The following is an 18986-nucleotide window of genomic DNA, read 5'->3' on the forward strand; positions in this document are numbered from 1 at the left end:
TTAGTCTAAGACAGTTTAAGCCTTGTCTGTGAAACCAGGGGGGAAGTATTTGGTTGATTAGGAGATTATATAAGAAAATATTATCATAAAGTAGGCTTGTTTTTACTGATTTTGGGATAGATGTCTATATGGAGTAAATAAAGTGTTTTTCCCCACATAAAACATGACTCTAAATTAAATTACAACAGCATCACTGTGCTGAGTCAAAGATCAAAGTTTGGTGTTGAATAACATGCCAAATCTACATAAAGAAAATCATTGGGTAAGATCCTGATAATAAAATGTGTAACTGAGACCATAAAAAAGAAATTATGTATATAATTATCTTAATATAATACTATATAATACACTTTACAGACAGAAGATTAATCCATCAGCACCACTAAAGTGGCAAAAACAAGACAGAATATATGCAAATATTACCACAAGATTAAAATTAGAAGTAAATTTTTTTTGGTAATCTTTACAGCTTTTATCAGATATGGCTAAAGGGTGTATCTGCATGCAGGTTCTTCCCGAGATACTCATATAGATAGTATGTGTGAGTCATCATGAAAAAAAACAACAACAACCAAAGAATCATTTGCAGATTAAACTCTTCCGGAAGCTCAAATGGTGTTTCAAACTTTGTATGGATTATAGCAATGGCTATTACTTTTATTAAAGGCAACATGCTGAAAATGAGAAGTGAAACAATGTAACAATGAATCAAAATAACAGAAGAAAGAAACTCATACAGGTTTGGAACAACTTGAGGCCGAGTATGAAAGCATTTTTATTTTTTGGGTTAGCCTTTAAGCAGTGAGTATTTTACATCACATACCTCCAATTTTAGTTGCATGACAGGAGTTAATTCATTCCCCAATATACAAACAGCTGGACTATCAAATTCTGTATGCAATCAGCTGCTATGAAGGCTGTAATAGCTCACTGTTTTCAAAATGTGCTTTCTCCCCTATGGTAAATATAAACTAATGCTATGGTTTATGGTATATAGCCTGGCCTGCACACTAATGTACAACGTAGCCTATAGTACTGTACAGACCAACGAACTACTGCAGCTACATTGTTTTGCATTGTAACCAGTAGATGGTAGCATTCTCACTGAAAATAAACTCTCTCCCCTCGGGCCTCTTCCTTAGCTTTCTATTGGTGCATTTTGATCTCCAGCAGGTGGCAGTGTTTTCTTATTGTCGGATCTGAGGATAGAAAGAGCCATTATTTTATTAGACATTCTCTGTGATAGAGGAGAGAGAGAGAGAGAGAGAGAGAGAGAGAGAGAGAGAGAGAGAGAGAGAGAGAGAGAGAGAGAGAGAGAGCAATAATAACGTCAATAACATGGCTCATCGCTTTACCTAAATTGTAATGCTATTAGGCCTACTACGCGACATTAGGTCTACGTTTCGACTTCACTTAAAATGTGTTATATGGTTGCCCGTTTAATTTAGGCCTACATAACATTTTAATCTTTTGGCAATTACTGACATTTTTTTAAAATACTTACAAAATACACTAATCTTTACACACAGCACAAGTGTAGCTAGTTATTCGACCTTCGAAACATATTTTTAGACAGATATAGCCTAATATGCAAACAAAAACTTACGTTTGGAAAATATGTATTTTAAATGGTATTATTAGTATTAGTATTATTATAAAAACACAAAAAATACAGAATGACAATATTAGCCTATATGCCAGGGAGCAAGAAAATAATGGAGGCTACCTTTTTAAAGGATTCACAGTTTTCATTAGAAGAATCCGAAATCAGATACACAGTATAAGAAAAGGGTTGAAGAAACTATTACTGTTACTAAATTTACACTTGTGTATAAAATATTTAGCCAAGTTTGGAAAATATGTTGATATCGCTGATTCACGCATGGTGACGTCACCTGCTCTGACCGCGCAACACAACACTCACATGTCAGCAGCTCACATGGCGCGCTTTCATTCAAAGGTTTCCTAGCAACGAAAGATGACCAGAGCAGAGGACACAAAAGGAGCCACAACCTGTCTGACAGGAGCTCTGAGTGTAGAGGTTCTCCCAGACAACAAAGCCCGGGCAGGTAAGAGTGATTTATACTCTACACACGGTAAAAACTAAAACTGGGGTCAATTATATGAATAGAGGTTTTAAAAAAAGATGCTGGGAGTGGCAAGTGTGTGCTTTGTTTATATTGACACTGTCTTCTTAGTAACGTAACGTTAATTATCAGTCGCATTTCTATTAATTGTCACGTACTTTATCATAAAGCTTACCGTTTTGAATCGAGCTAAGGCAAGCAGATAGTTTTGCTGGATATGTAGGCTACTTGCTCAAAAATTTATTTTGGATAAGTTTTAGTCCCTAAATGTAGCATAGTCCCTAAATGTATGTAAATGCAGGAAATGGGATTCAAATTCGACCATTTTGTGTGTGTCCCCCCCCTAACCCTAACCCACTTTTCAAACCAAAGTTACACCCTTGACTTTATGCATATCCTGACTACCACAACTAGATAAGCCACACGCATATGACTGTATTAATCAGGAATTTGTACACACACATACACACACATTGTGTTTTCAAGTTTTATGGCGACTTTCTATAGAAATAATGATTTTTATACAACTGTATATTCTATCCCCTTACACTAACTCTACCCAATAGAAAGTTCAAAAGAACAACATTTATCTGCTTTTTTAACATTATTCACGGCCGTTCAAATGTTTGGGGTCAGTAAAAATGTAAAGAAATGAATGCTTTTTTTTCAGCAAGGATGCATTAAATTGATCAAAAGTGTCAGTAATTTTTTTTTTAAATGTTACAAAAGATTTCAATTGTAATGATGCTGAAAATTCAGCTTTGCCAACAGGAATAAATTGCATTTTAAAATATATTCAAATAGAAAACATCAAATATATAAACAGTATACATATTAGATATACACAAACTTTGATGTTAGATATGATTAATCACATCATAATATATAATAATATATCATGGCCTGCATTTGTAAGAGTCACGTGACTTGTAGTTAAGAGGCTGTTTACATTACTGTCCAAAAAGATTATCCAATGGATAATTAAATGTGATTTCTCCTTTTTCCCATAATTCGAGATGGTCCTCACTGCAGAACACGAAATCCAGATCCAACTCCTCCCACCTTACATATACCTAAACCTACCCATCTCCGCCCCCTGATCCCTAACCACACCTCTAATCCTACCCATCTCCACCCCCTGATCCCTAACCCCACCCCTAAACCTACCCATCTCCACCCCCTGATCCCTAACCCCACCCCTAATCCTACCCATCTCCACCCCCTGATCCCTAACCCCAACCCTAATCCTACCCATCTCCACCCCTTAGATCTGGATCCAACTCCGCCCCCTGGATCTCGTGTACTGCAATGAGGTGCTACTACATAATTCAGAGAATTGTCTGATTTCTTGGAGGTTCTGGGATCTTCTCTATGGCTGAAAATGTATTAAAACACTTACATTTTTAATATATTTTATAATGTAATAATTTCACAGTTAATCTCCTAATTAATGTAGAAACAACATAAAGAAAGTATATTTTAAATAGCTACTTGTTTAATGGCATCTTTTTATAAATAAAGCCAAGTATTACTGATATTAAAACAGCTACTGATGTCTCAATGAAATAGATTTTTTCCCCCCAATTTTAAACTTTAATTATAGCCATTCAACATTACAGTGTATTGAAAGCTATAATTTTTTTTATATTGATTAGGCTTAAAAAAATATAACAACTTTTAATTTAACTTCATATTTATATCATTGTGTAAAAACATGTGCCCTTCCTGCCTGTCTAACAGGTAGGAAATATACAGAAATTGAACAAGAGCGTGATCATATAGCTAATGTAACGCTAGCCAAAGGATGACAGAAATTATCGGATGCTGCGTTAATTGCGTTAACTATTTTAACTTGTTAATCTGGACAAAAATGAATCGCATGTGTTAACACGTTCACGTTGACAGCACTGAGCACTATAATAATAATATAATGTAGGCATATTTATACTGTATATATCGCATGGCCTGCATTTGTAACGAGTCACGTGACTTGTAATTAAGAGGCTGTTTACATTACTGTCCAAATGACTATCCAATGGATAATTAAATGTGATTTCTCCTATTTCCCATAATTTAGAGAATTGTCTGATTTCTTGGAGGTTCTGGGATCTTCTCTATGGCCGAAAAGGAATGTGGTTTTGCTCCTCTGGTGTTCCGACTGCATGGAGGAGCTCCGCTGGTGGTGCGTGAGGTTCTGCTGGAGCGAGGATGGGAGGAGTATGATGAAGACGAGCAGGAGGAAGGAGACTGGAACCTCTACTGGAGATCCTCTGGCTTTCGAAACTCAGACTACAAAAACATCCTGCCCTGGCAGAGACTGAACCACCATCTCAAAATGACCCACATTACACACAAGGACTATCTAGCACGACATTTGAGAAGAATGAAGAGCGCTTTCGGCGCAGCCTTGTATGACTTCAGCCCTGCTGCTTTCATATTACCAAACGAATACACAAAGTTTCTAGGGGTGTATACTAAGAATCGCACCACTGATGGAGGGAAGTCTTGCTACTGGATTTGTAAGCCTGTTCACCTGTCGAGAGGAAGAGGTATATTTCTGTTTAAAGATATCAAGGACTTGGTCTACGACTCTTCAGTAATCATACAAAGATACATCAGCAACCCGCTTCTCATTTCAGGCTACAAGTTTGATCTCCGCATTTACGTTTGCGTAAAGAGCTTCTGTCCTCTTGTAATTTACATGCACCAGGAAGGCCTAGTGCGTTTCGCGACAGAAAAATACACCCTTGCTTCTTTAGACAACCTATACTCTCACCTGACGAACACCAGCATCAATAAGTTCGGATTGTGCTACGCCATGGACAAAGAGCGAGTTGGCCGAGGATGCAAGTGGACCATGAGCAAATTCCGCAGCTTTCTTCACAAACAAGACATAAACGAACTTCTCCTTTGGCACAGGATCAGCAATATCATCACGTTGACTCTGCTCGCAGCCGTTCCTTGCATTCCCTCCAACCCCAATTGTCTGGAACTGTTAGGGTTTGACATCCTCATCGACTCCAGCTACAAACCGTGGCTTCTGGAAGTCAACCACAGTCCGGCACTTTCATTAGACTGCCCTGCTGATGTAACTGTCAAGAAAGGGCTGATCAATGATATAATCGACCTGATGAATTACAGGATGATGGATGGTTTCAGACAGAAGGAAGACCTCAGAAAGAGATATACAAGATCAGGTAGATGGTATTTAAAGCCACAAATTCCTCTGCTACCCAAAACTTTGCATGCTACTCCATCAGGCAATAGAAGCTGGAATCGGTCTATCTCAACCTCTTCAAGTTCTCAAGACACTGTGTTGTGTTCTGTGAATGATTGTGCTAGAAATAACAGCAGGTATGCTTCTCGCCCCGTTCACCCCAATTCAAAATCCACTATGTGCAGTGGACATGAAAAGGCTCCACAGAAGCTGGAGAAAATGAACATTGAGGTGGAATCTGATGACCTAAAACTCACAACCCTTAACAGTACGAGGCAGGCTCACAGAAATACACCATCTTCCGTATTCAAGTTGCCTTCTCTTCACATACATAAACTCAAATCCCCAACCGTCCCATGGAACCGCAGGACTCAGGACAGAGACATCCCTCCTTGTCGTGTTGGAGACTTCATACTGACGTTTCCCTTTAATGAGGCTACGTGGAAAGCCTCTCAGGACCAAGTGGATGTTAAGGCTATTGTGAATGAGGTCCGTAAACTCACAAACAGACTGGGATCTTCCTTTAACGAAAAAAAGAGGACAAAGGCGGACAGCAGTCAGAGTTGTAATGCTGTCAGGGACAAATTTGAGTTTCTGCTTTGGGGGCCAAAAGATCCACCTCTTCTCAGCGAATGCTACTCCTCAAATTCAGAAACTAAGTAAAATAGTTTACGTTCTTTTTTCAACGATTTGTAATCTCTTACAAGACAAGACAATTAGGGAGAGCATATATATCGTACTTGCACATACCGGTAATAGTTTTTTTTTTTTTACTAATTTAGACAGAATTTTATTTCTGCCTTATACATGTTAGCAATCGTTATATGACAATTAAACTCACTTGTGTATTTTTTTATGTTTTTTTCTTTTCTTTTATGCTCACCAAGGCTGCATTTAGTTATGCAAAGATACAGTAAAACACTAATATTATTAAAAATGTTCTATTCAAATATATTTTTAAAAATTAAATGTATAATTTTTCTGACATAGACTTTTTAAAAGTAGTGTACATGCTACGATTAGACAATACAGAAAATAACCCGAAACACATCCTCAGATGTAATGCTTATATAAGATATTTATCCCAGCTCTTCCTTACTATTTTAGGAATGTTCCTCTACTGAAACCAGAGAGTTGCAATGTAGTACAATGTCACGACTCGGTCAGAGGGTCTTCACTCTTCACCTGAATACAGTATCAGATGTGTTCATGCTGAGAGAAACTCTTAGCAACACAAGACACCTGCTGACAGCACATGTAAAAAAAAAAAGGCAGGCAGGCTTAGTTCACCCGATTGTCATTTACAGTTTATTGATATGTTTAGATCAAAGAGTTTAGATGATTTACATAAAAAAATAAATAAAAGGTAAATGGTTTTTTAGAAGTTCACTTTTTGTCCATTATAAGGACACATTCATTGTTCTTAATGTGAACCCTCCCAGATGAGAAATTTGTCTCTTGTCTCCCATCCCTATAGACAGTTTTAACGGTTCCATCCGGGTACATCCTCCTCTTATACAGTGAAGTATGGATCTCTCTCTGCCCATTAGTAAACTCCACCATCTTTTCACCATGTCTGTGGAAGCAGTGTGTAAGGGAGTAAATAAAAAAGAAGCAGAAAAAAGAAGGAAACAAACAGGAAAGGCAGACATTCATCTTACTGTGATATCTTGACAACAGTTCCATCTGGAAAAATGCTTTCCTCTCGACCGTCGGAGTGGAGAATCTTGACGGTGCCATCCGGGAAGGATATTTCCCTTGTGCCATCAGGATGGTGTTTTTCTAGGGAAATGTTACATTTAAACAGACATTTAAAATCCCATATTCAAATTACACTGACATTTTGAAATACATTCACTCAGAAAGTAGTAGCCTAAATTTGACAAATTACAAAGAAACTGCTAAAAAGGCTAATTCCTGTAGTAAAAAAATAAACCAAAATGTTTTTGAAATACATTTATTTTAAGCTAAGTATACTACATTTACATATTTATGCACTTAATACCATGTAATTGTACATTTACTACACTAAATTGATATACTTAAAAGTCTGCTAAATTGGATACTAAATTGGAAACTAATTTTGTACTTAATGTACTTTAGTTATCCGGAAATAGTGTTGAAGTCCAACTAAAGACATACTTAAGTATATAATATGACTGTGCTAAAATTATAATAAAACACATTTTAGGCTCAATATTGAGAAATGTGCTTTGTTGCAATAAAGTTATTTACTTCATTCCCTGTGAATAAAGTACTCCAAATAAAGGCTAATTATAATATTTATATCTGTTAGTCTCAGTAATAAATTTACATATAAGTAATATGATAAAGCAATATATCAGTAAATATCTTAATGGTTTTGTAGTATACCTAATATGAAATAAATGTATTTTAAATACATTTTGGTATAGGTTTTTTTTTCACTAGGGTCACACTGCACTGACGGATAAAGACTAATGCCAACAATCACCAGATTACAGTGCGTCCTTTCTCAAACATTACACGACCTGACAAAAGCAGACTGAACATGGAAACATTATGTAACACACTGATCAGACAAAACCCACCGTAGCGTCTGTCGCTGTTGGTCAGCGTTTGTTAGTGCAGTGTGGATTGGCATTAACACATTGAATTAAACATGAAATGTTGAAGTAGAAAGACTGAAATAGTAATGTACTCCAATAGGCTTTTTTACAACTTTGAAAATTCTGTTTTTTGTTGTTGTTTTTTTACAGTGTATGTCAACAAAAGAACATGTTTTTCTAACCTCTTTGGTTGTTTGGAAACTGTACAACCTCCAAACCAGATGGATAGGTTGAGTGTGTTGTTTGAGCGTCACAATAGTAGTATATCTAGACATATAGAAATTAAATTGTTAACTTAGAAATTTAAAACAGTTTAATTGTTAACTTAAATGGCAAAACCAAACAATAATTTGAAAATGAACAAAAACTGCCTGGATGTTGTGCATTTGAAGCACGAACAAAAAGCTAAACAACTTTCGTAATTTGCAGTGCTTTGGTATAAAAAAAACTAAAACTATTACAAAAATGCAAATGAAATAAAAACTATTTAATCAGCATTAAAACTAGAGGAAACCATACTAAACCTGGAAACCAAAATACAAAATTAAATAAAAACAAGTGACATTTTGAAACCTTAAAAACCCTGATCTGAAGACTTAACTGAAAAACACAAAGACAAAAGGTGTGGTGAATTACGGGAAACAAAAACCGAAAGCTTAAGCCTGTAGGAACATGTAAATATGACCACAAAATATTAAGTAAATTTTGAAATGTTGCAATACTGCAGCAGTAAATATGGGAACAGACTTGAAAAGACATCCTTATTCTCTAAGGGCCTCATGATACACACCACAGTCCCGTCAGCCTGTGTGCGTTTAACATCTCCATTGAAGAAGGTAACAGTGACCGACTTGTCAACACCAATCTCTTTCTTTGTTCCATTGCGAAATGTGATCACACGGCATCCATTCAAAAAAAGACGTTCTACCTGAGAGAAAGTAGAACATTTTGAAAAAGGAAGACGTGCGTAATACAAATTTCTAATTGCAAAACACCCTCCTTACTCTTCCATCTGGATAGTGAGTTTCCTCCCGTATTTTGTCTTTTCTGGCCTGGGATGCCATTTGTGCATCATTGCAGTCAGTATGATGATAAAACAAACTTCCCTGTGAACAAAAGTGTCATTATGATACTATGATGCATTGCACATTTCATAATAGGGACTGGGTCAGAGTCTTTCATGATGAGTGATACATGATGGGATAAACACTCAGAAGAAAGGTACAAAAGCCGTCACTGCTTTTATACGTTTTTTTCCGGAGAGTGTACTGTGCAAGTGTGTGCCATTCCATGCTCTGAGAGTACTGATGTTGACTGCCTGTATTGGATGAGCTGTGCCTTTAAGAGAAAAGTAAATACCTTTCCGCCACTCATGCCATTGTTCTGTGGACTGTCAGTGGAAAGTGCAGAATTCTTTCCTTTTGACAAACATAACAAACAAGATATAGCAGGTTGAACACAGTAGGCTTAGATTCAGTGATGACAACGTGTATTTTAGTTCATAAGAGATGAAGCACAAGAAAACATACATACTCAAAGAGTCGGCTGAGCATTCTGTTATCCTGTTCGCTTTGGTAAGAGAGTGTCCATTTGCCTGCATCAAAGAACAAGAACCAAGAATAACTTGAAAAATTAAGTATTTTTGTTCTGTTATCCATTAAAATATCAAAAAAGAAAAGTAAATTGATTTATTAACTTACATAAATCAAACAAATATTATGAGTTGTATGCTTATGCTTGCATGTCACAACATGCAGAGTGATTGAATAAATATATTATGTGCAAGTGATTCTGCATTTATTCTCTGTGGTCCATTTATATTGAATAGCTGAGCTATTGTTTGCCATGTTCATAATTTATGAACAAAAAGAGCTATTATAGCTCTTTTTGTTCATAAATTATGAACATGGCAAACAATTACAAAATAAAATCAGGATTTAACACTAACACTGTATGAAATGGAGATGGGTAGATGCATTGCACAAGCATGAATTAATTATAAAGAGCCGAGTCAATTATCTGACACTGGGCTTTGAGAGCCACCATGAATTATTTCTGAAGAGATTAAAGGGCACTTGAGAACACATTACACACCTCAACGGCTTTATAGCAATTGAGTTTAGCTGAACTAGTTGTATGGGTCCTTACAACAAATGACTACAAATAAAAAAGAAAATATTTACTTTAAAGTAAAATAATATTTTCATAATTAATATTTCATAGCAAGACCATGCACATTAATAATGTTAGCATACTAACATCGCTCTGTTGTGTCCTGGTGGTTTTGTTAAAGGCTGGAGTTGCGCTCCTAACACGAGGGGTCTTCTGTGGTTCCTCTCTGCTTTTCTCAAACTGAAGCACAACATATACAGTATGTTATTCATTGAGGCATTTATAAATACAGATATTTGCTTTTGTTCTGAGTAAAGATCATAACCTGCTGAGAAATATTGCCCGCCATGTTTAAATATTTAGGTATATGAGATAACATTTAAAATATTAAAATATTTTTTTCAGAGCATTTTTTGTATGTTCGTTTCGATAGACCACTTTAAACATTCTTCTAAGTAACTTTGCAACTACAATACATGCCAACTAGCAGTCATTAGGGTATTAGTACTGTCTGCTTAATATTTGCTAGCACTTTAATTGATGGTCCCCATCAGCATTCTACTGAATATAAGTAACTTTGCAACTACTTGTCAACATATTATACTAAATCTAACCTGACAGTCTACTAGTGAAAGTTAGTTGACATGTAGTTGCAAATTAAGTTGACACGTAGTTGCAAAGGTAATTATAGTTAGTAATCAACCGTATGTTCATTCAAAAATATCATTTTCATTTTGCCCTGCTTTCCAAATACAATATCTAAATATTCTTAAAATAAGAAATTTCCTTTGAGCAAAATTGCCAAATGTACTAAGGCACTTATAATAAAACAAAACTATAGGAGACTTGACATCTATATTATATTTTGATAAATAAATAAATAAATAGTTATATATTTAAATTGTATTTCAATAAATAAAAATAAACTTCAAAGTTCAAAGGGAAAGTGTACAATATTGGGAAATATTGTATAAACCTCTTTAAATGTAGTTAGGTTTCAGACAGGGCTTAGATTGAGCCAGGATTTGGCCTTAGTTCAATAAGGACATTTAAGTAGCTTTTATGTGTATAAAAATATAGTTTAAATCAAAATATTGAATCTGTGGATCATTATTGAATAAGGTTTGAATTTACTTTCACTGCGCTGTATGATCCAGCATGAGGAGCAGAGGAACCAGCGCTCTGGGGAAAACTCTTGTTCACATTAAACCTGCTGTGAAGCTCCTGGTTCTCTCGGATGAGGGCTTCCACACGGCTCTGGAGGAGACTGTGGGCCTGTGACCAGTGAGACTCCCTCTCCATCAACTGCTGCTTCAGAGATGAGATCTGCTGTCTCAGATCCTACAGTAAATGCACAGGGATTTAAACATGATATGAAGTACTTTCTGAATGCATATTGCTATTAAAACCATGTAAGGATCCTAAAAAAAACATTGTTTGGCATCAATAGTTCCATGAAGAACCATCGACATCTATAGAACCTTTCCACAAAGGTTCTTTATAGTGGAAAAAGTTCTATACAGAAAAAAATGGTTCTTTAAAGAACTACTTACTGAAAGGTTCTTTGGGGAACCCAAAATGATGGTTCTATGAAATCACTGTGAAACCCCCCTTTTGTAACTTGTATTTTAATAGTGTATAAAAAGTAAAGTGGTGGTTCTTTACAAGGTCACACTTTCCTTTTAGACCAAAGGAAACTTTGGTCTAAAATGTCTTGTTTCTACCTGAGGTTCATGGAGTTCTTTCGTAAGCCCGAGCAAAGGTCTGCATCCATCCTCTCCTTTGAAACCATGCTCTTCCATCTCAGACCTAGTCAAATTCAGGAATATGTTTCAGGGCATATAGAGCATAGAGTTTCTTTTCAAAATACCAAAAAAAAAAAAGGTAAAAGTCATAATCTTTCTACAAAACCTGATTGAAGTATGTGGTTTCTCTTTCTCCATGCCATGTGTGACGTCTTCTGGAGTAACCTTGACTTTTGGAAATGTCTTTGTGAGAGTGTCAGGAACAGAAGGTGGTCTAAAATCACTGTGGGTCCCTCTTTCTTCTGTTTTCTTGGAGCAGTTAGCCATTGACCCCTCTAAGCTCTTGAGTTCAGAGTCACTGCTGAAGCTCGAAGAACTAGACGGAGGAGTTGAAGTGCGATGTTCTTCATTAAATTGAGTCTCACTCGGGGCATCACTAGCATAGTCTCCATCCGACAGATCCAGACTCTGATCTTTGTGATCCGTGTGCCTTGAAAGATAATGAGGAAACGGACTGTGAGGCTGAGAGTTGGGTCCGTCCTCACTAGTGCTGTCGTTAGATTCACTAAGAGCCAGTGACTCCATCACCTCATCGATCAAATTGACTTCTTTAGACGTCTCTTTGGTATGTCCACTTTGATGGTAGTTTTTCGTAAGACAGTTTTTCTCATGGATTTTGACAATGTGGTCATTAACTTTTTTAAAGCCAACACTCCTGCTTTGTGCCGGAGCAGATCCACTTGGCTTACTTCCATTTGTTTTACCATAATTCCTCACAACTCCTTCCCTGCGCTTAATTTTAAGTGAGACTGCATTGTTAGCAATATTAGCAGTTAAAGCATTGACTTTCCCTTTGTTGTTTGATAAAAAATAATCGTCTTGTAGAGCAATGGTCTTCTTCAGAGAGTCTTCCAGGCCAGGTTTTTGGTCACTGAGGTTTCCCACACCCTTCAGTGCAGGACTGCTCCTATTTGGTATCTCTTCAGTGGGTCGTACTGACTGCTGACTGGGCTTCGTGTTCATTGTTTGTGAACTAATAGAGCATCTCCTCTTTAGACTTAGTGAGCAGTCCTTAACCTTCAAAATTTTAGATGTTCCTTCTCCTTTACGAAGAAAATCCCTCTTCTCTGCTCCTTTGATTTGTGTACTAGCCTGTAAAACAGAAAGGATAATGCTTAGAACACACTTAAACTGCAGAAGAGTTTAAGAGTTTAAATGCTCATACCTGATTCTCATATTGGAGAACAGCCTGGTCTGTTTTTAGATGTTCTTCAACAAACTCTTCAAATGTTTTTTGCTCTTCTCTCAGTCCTGGTCGAATAGGCCTGTGTTTAAATGATATTTCTTTTTAAATTGTACAGCTCTCATACTACACATATAGCAAAGGTCTTCTATTATACACTCACCAAACTGCATTTATTTGGTCAAAAACACAGTAAAAGCAGCAGTATTGTGAAATAGTATTACAATTCAATATATTTTATAATGTAATTTATTCTTGTGATGCAATGCTGAATTTTTTTCAGCATCATTACTTCAGTCTTCAGTGTCACATGATCCTTGAGAAATCATTCTAATATGCCGATTTGCTGCTCATGAAATATTTCTTATTATTATCAATGAAATCAGTTGCTGATTAATACATTTATAGAAACAATCCCATGATATTTCTTTAGGAAAAATCTTATCCCAAACTGTGAAACCAATTAGCCTCTTAAGTGGCCTGGGTGGCTTAATGCTTTTATTTAAAAAAAGAACAGCAATGTAATGATACATATCAATAAACAGTTAAATTAATCATAATAATTATCAACCAAGTAATTAGCCTAATTGAGGCAGTTATATTAATTTATAACTTTAGATTTAATGTAGGTCAAGTGCGTGTTTCAGCATTTGACAACATTTCAAAAGTGGCTCATCCAGTCACAATTTAGAGTGTTTATAAATGTTTATAAATGTATTTTTGCATTATATAATACCTTTCCTCTGGGTTTGGTGGGAGACCTTGCCTCAGTCCGAAAGGGCTAAGAGGACAGTCGTCTTGTGCAGGTTCTGAAGACTCTTCTTCAATAGGACACAAGCATCTGAGCTCTGCTGATGGTACAATACCTGCAATGCAAATTGAGAATCTCTTGTAATATTATGACTCACCTTCTTGGCATATAGTGTACAAGACGTCAGGTAACCTGAACTTCGAGGAAAATTTTTTAATGCAATTCACCTTTCCAACATTATGCAAGATATAATGTCTGTCTAATGAATGTCTGCATTGTTAGTAGTAGTGACCTAAAAGTCGGCTTGCTGTGCAAATATATAAGGTGTGGCAAATCTTTTAAACAGGTCATGTCCTTATGCTATAAAAGGCAATACTTGCCCTTCAGCTATTTCTTCTTTCTTTCACATATCTGCTCAAGCTTGTCTGGACAAGCCACTAAATAGACCTATAATGAACAAGGTGTTTAGGACAGAATATCAATAACCATCAAATTTTTGTGTGTACATTTGTTATAACTTGCATGGTGAAGTCAACACACCCACTATTGTCCTGCCTAAATATGCTCAGTTCTTATATGATCTTTGCAAATGTCTTTAGCTGATTTTGTTTTTTTTTATGTTTGTTTGCTTTGTCCATTGTGTCAACCTTCCTGACACTTGATCTCTATCAATGCACGCTCACTGAGTGCTCTAAAGATTTAAACTTCAGTTGTCCTTGATGACTGCACTTTTTTTTTGTCTTTTTCAAAGCAGTTCGTGACATCAGGCATTTAACTTCTCAACAGGTAGAGACTTGAACGCTCAGGCGGAGGAAGGGCTTTGCCTTTACGTCTGAGGAGCTTTAAAATGCTCTGCTTTGAGAGCACAGACATTCAACATCTACACACATTAGGAAGCGGTTCAGACCAGGGATCTGTCAAATATGGAGGATTCAAACGACACAGACAAGAGCTGTCTGGAGAACATCGACAAAAGCAGAGCGCTGTATATTTTCTACTCTTCTGTGGTTGTGCTGGAGTTTATCTTGGGTCTCCTGCTGAACATTTCAGTTATCCATCTCTTCATCTTCAAGCTCAAGTTCTGGAAATCTAAAACCATTGACATTTTCCTGTTCAATCTGGTCCTGGCTGACATTTTGTTGCTGATTGGATTGCCCGTAAAGGCGTACAACTTTCAGCAATGTAGTGAAAATAAGGTAGTGTGCAAAGTACAGCTCTTTCTGCAGTTTCTCAACCGAGGAGCCAGCATCGCTTTCCTGACGGTCATCTCCATTTATCGATATTTTAGCGTAGTCCATCCAGGGAAGAGGAAACGGCTAAGGATTTTGAAACGATCACCTCAGATTTCTATATTTATCTGGGTGCTACTGGGAATTTTGACTATTCCAGCCATGTTACAAAGTTTTATCAGGTGCAACAGCAATGAACATGATGAGGACTTCAACTATGTCGTTCTACTGAGGGAAATTGTGTTTTTTACCCAGATTCTGATCCCCTTTTTGGTTCTTGTGTTCTGCTCAATACTGATTATCAAAAGACTCAATCAGAAGTCGGTGGGTGACAAGACTAAGCTCCGGAGAGCGATGTTCCTCGTCACTACGGTGGTTCTCGTCTTCGCTGTCTGCTTCTTGCCTTATACCGTTACAAGAGCGGTGCAGCTAAAGAAGAATGGGCATGTCATGAAAGAGGAAAAAGTTACTGTCGTTAAACTGTACGATGGGTTTGTTTGTCTCTCTTATCTGAACTGTCTGCTGGATCCAATCCTGTACTGCCTGAGCAGCAGTAAATTTAAGAAGTTATACATGTCGATGTATCTCCCCTTTCTGCTGGAGAAGGAACAACCCGACAGTTCAGATGACACTGCGGATGAGTGAACCAGGCATGCCAGCTGAAAAACAGGATCCTTGGAAAGACTGTTGAGGGGAATTTTTTAGTAAATTATTTGCAATTGTATTGTTTAATACATTTTGAATAGTTGACTTGACACAACCTGACATCATGTCCAAGAGTTATTTATTTTTGAAATGTATTTTTTTTTTAAATCAATGTCTGGATTTTAGTAAAAAAAAAAAGGAATGTATATTGCAAACAGTCTCTATCTTATGCACTGTGATCATTTTAAATGACCATTTTGCCTTTATAGTTTATTGTAAATGGTCCTGCAGTGTGACAATTTTTAATTCACAAATAGTCTATGTGTTCTCATTATGCTTTCTACTTATGTCCTCATATTATTTGACTATTTAACAATTAATTAGATATGAGGTTATGAAGTATGCATAATAATGACAACACAATTAGTCATATGCCATTTAAAATAGTTTTAAATGAAGTAGCATGTCACACTGAAGCATTTTTAACAGCTTTATCTCCTGTTTACACAACGTGTCTTGCACATATTGGACATTCTGATGTGATGTATTTGTAAATGTGACTCATGATCTGTAGTCACAGACAGTTGTCTGGTTTCTCTTTAACTGTAAAGTTATGATTCTAGAGACTTCTCTGTCAGGCACAGAGGAGGAAGAAATGTCCAAGTTTTTGTTTCTATAATTTTTTTTTGCATGTATTATTATTGTTTTGATTATTGATATGTAGAGAATATATATCTCAAACTGATTTTTATTACAACAGTATTGTAAGATAAACTTCTCTGATAAGGACTTCTCCATACCATTGCTGTTATTAGTTGCCAGCAGAGCTTCTGACTTATTCTCAACCTGGCCAGAATATGAAGGTTTGGTTGAGCTTTCCTTGAAGGGATCTAAATTCTCAGAAGTGTTGTTGAGATCAGCTTCTGAAGTGCTCGGAGGTGTCTGGGCTTGCCAGTGCGCTAAGAATGTGGGAGATAAAATCAGCCCTGAAAGAGAAAGGAAGGTTCTGAAATGACAGTGGTCAACTGATACTGCATTTGCAGGGCTGGCTTGGGGTTAAAGCTGAAAAAAGGTTGTAATGCAAATGCCACAGGTCTAGTAACAGATGTCATTTGCATTACACTTCCTGTAAGTATAATTTGAAAACTACAGCATTTCAGATATGAAAACCTGAAGAATGAAGATTTGTTTTTCTCAACCTGATAACCATCATAAACAACTGTTATATGAATGAGGGTTTCTCCAGTCATACCTGGACTGATGAGAGAGAGCAGTGTGTTCTGTTCCTGCAAAACCCTCTGCAACTGCTTCACCTGCCGCTGAAGGAGAAGCTCATTTTGGCCTGGATTCTGTTCAGACAGAGATATAAAAATCTAAATCTGTATTGAGATTCAAAATGTAAAGGTTCTACTCTATAATCTGCATCAAGCTAATAGAGTCACTAGTAAGTGTTGCAACAAAACTATTCCACACTTCTTAATATATATATATAATTATTAGAATCAAACATTGACGGAGAAGAATTTGTACTTTTAGGTTTTATTAATTTACAGTTATTTAAATAATCACAGTTAATCACTGTGAAATCAAAATTCCAAGACAATTCCTATTTTTAACGGAATATTTATTATAAATGATTTATCCATGCATATCACTTTTTATTTTTTCATTTGATATTTTAAGTAATGTGCCCTCATAATCTTTAATCAAAAATAAAGCAGCGACATCTCTTCTACTGATGTGAGGCCGGGACAACCTGTCACTCACATGAGATCCACCAAAAGCAAACCACAAACATCCAATCATCCTATCAATCCCCCATAGAGAAAATCAGGTCCCGTCCTACATTTATTCTTGTTCGAGAAGCCGTTTAACCCAGATGTATGTCAAAAAGACTAAATTCCCTCAAGATTTTCTTATGGGTTTTTATAATGGGTTTTTCAATTTATGAGTGAAATGAGGTCTGTGGTAAACAACTTGACGGTACTTGCACGAATAGCTCTACAACGTAAATTACACACACCCACATTCAGCATTCCTCATGTCCACTAACTCATTATTAAACAATACAAATTAATAAAAATGTAAATACCAAAAGAGACTAACCTCCTGAGGGGATATTTTAGACATTTTATGTTGGGCAGGTTGGCAGGCGTCTCTGCATATTTCAGATATCCGCTGTTCCTCTAACCCCTCCTGTCTCACCGACTTAGACGGAAACCTGTGGTCAGATTCACTCATTGGAGGTAGTTGGCAGATCAACTGGTTTTCTTCATGATGCTGGACAGCAGAGCCGACAGATTGAGACCCCAAACTGTCTGTCTTTGGGCTTAAACTTGTTTCTACCACAGTTCGGTTTTGGGGTATTTCTGCAGACATTGCCCTCAAATTTGACTCTAGAACTTTGGGGAAAGAGGTTTGATCATTGTTAAGAAATCAATATAGCCTTAGTTTTGGACAAACAAATGAAGCAAACTAAAACAAAATCAATACAATCCTAATAAATCTTAAAATGTCATGCCTTGAACAACTTAATTCAACTCCATGTACATTGTAAACACATAACTGAAACACAGAATCTGTGCAATTTAACGTCAACAAAACTACAACTTACCTCGATCAATTCTTTAATCTGGTTAAAGTAAGCAATGAGCATATACATGTGCAGACTTGTGCGGCCATGCACACCCTACAGCGGACAGTTTCAACTGTACTACAGTAGTTATAGTAACTGTAAACAGTGGACGTTGATACCAGATTAAAATGACAAACCTTGACGGCTTTCTACGGTTTTGCTGAATGGGGTAGACTGAGGAAAACAAGCTAAAAATCTAGTGTATTTTTCTGAGACTGCATGTTTTTTCCCCCATTGCATTATTTTTGCCTTGCTGGCTTATTTTGCTATTATTTTCTCTATTTTCCCTTCAATTCAAATCTTGAGTACACTAGTACACTAGTAACCATTTCTCATGGTTGCTTGGCTCAACGTTCACAATTGCAAAATTAGGCTGTTCTGTTTGTGTATTGAGTAGGATGGCTCCTAGTCTCTCAGTTGATAATTAACTTGTTGATTTGTGACACTGATGAGAATGGTCTTTTAAGGAGGATTGAATGTATTTAATTTCATTACTTTAAATCTGTATTCAAATATTGAAATGAAATACATTATTTTGCCGGGTCTTAGGAAACAATCTTGTAGTTTCATTAATCGATTGCTTTATAATTGATGACTTTCTCTGCCTATCCTTTCTTCTCTACTTTATTCCTCATAGTTTTCTTACTCAATGCAATTTTAGTACCAAACCAATATGAAAAGGTCCAGCTCTGATAAATCATGTGATCAGAAACAGTAATGTTGGGTTCAAACGG

At 36.5% G+C, this 18986-nt stretch overlaps 3 protein-coding genes across 3 annotated transcripts; 2 read left to right on the forward strand and 1 right to left on the reverse strand.

Moving 5' to 3' along the window:
• Positions 1–4168: 4168 nt before the first annotated feature.
• Positions 4169–5970, forward strand: ttll2 (tubulin tyrosine ligase-like family, member 2). The gene has a single exon (XM_056269349.1). It carries the CDS (start codon positions 4204–4206, stop codon positions 5965–5967), a length of 1764 nt encoding a protein of 587 aa, XP_056125324.1. The 5' UTR covers positions 4169–4203; the 3' UTR covers positions 5968–5970.
• A 326-nt stretch (positions 5971–6296) lies between these two features.
• Positions 6297–18562, reverse strand: si:ch211-140l13.3 (uncharacterized). The gene is made up of 17 exons (XM_056269551.1): positions 18232–18562; positions 17724–18019; positions 16870–16966; positions 16418–16603; positions 13729–13858; positions 12975–13074; positions 11916–12901; positions 11729–11813; positions 11139–11345; positions 10152–10244; positions 9426–9486; positions 9252–9310; positions 8897–8998; positions 8683–8820; positions 8075–8159; positions 6966–7086; positions 6297–6880 (listed from the first exon to the last, which is right to left on the reverse strand). Exons 2-17 carry the CDS (start codon positions 17994–17996, stop codon positions 6691–6693), a joined length of 2913 nt encoding a protein of 970 aa, XP_056125526.1. The 5' UTR covers positions 17997–18019; positions 18232–18562; the 3' UTR covers positions 6297–6690.
• gpr31 (G protein-coupled receptor 31) lies at positions 14652–15716 on the forward strand. Its single transcript, XM_056269552.1, has one exon. The coding sequence runs from the start codon at positions 14667–14669 to the stop codon at positions 15615–15617; it is 951 nt and encodes a 316-aa protein (XP_056125527.1). The 5' UTR covers positions 14652–14666; the 3' UTR covers positions 15618–15716.
• Positions 18563–18986: the final 424 nt, after the last annotated feature.

Source organism: Rhinichthys klamathensis, unplaced genomic scaffold (genome assembly GCF_029890125.1).
Source record: "Rhinichthys klamathensis goyatoka isolate OS25496 unplaced genomic scaffold, OSU_Roscu_1.1 h1tg000281l_1, whole genome shotgun sequence".
NCBI lineage: Eukaryota > Metazoa > Chordata > Actinopteri > Cypriniformes > Leuciscidae > Rhinichthys > Rhinichthys klamathensis.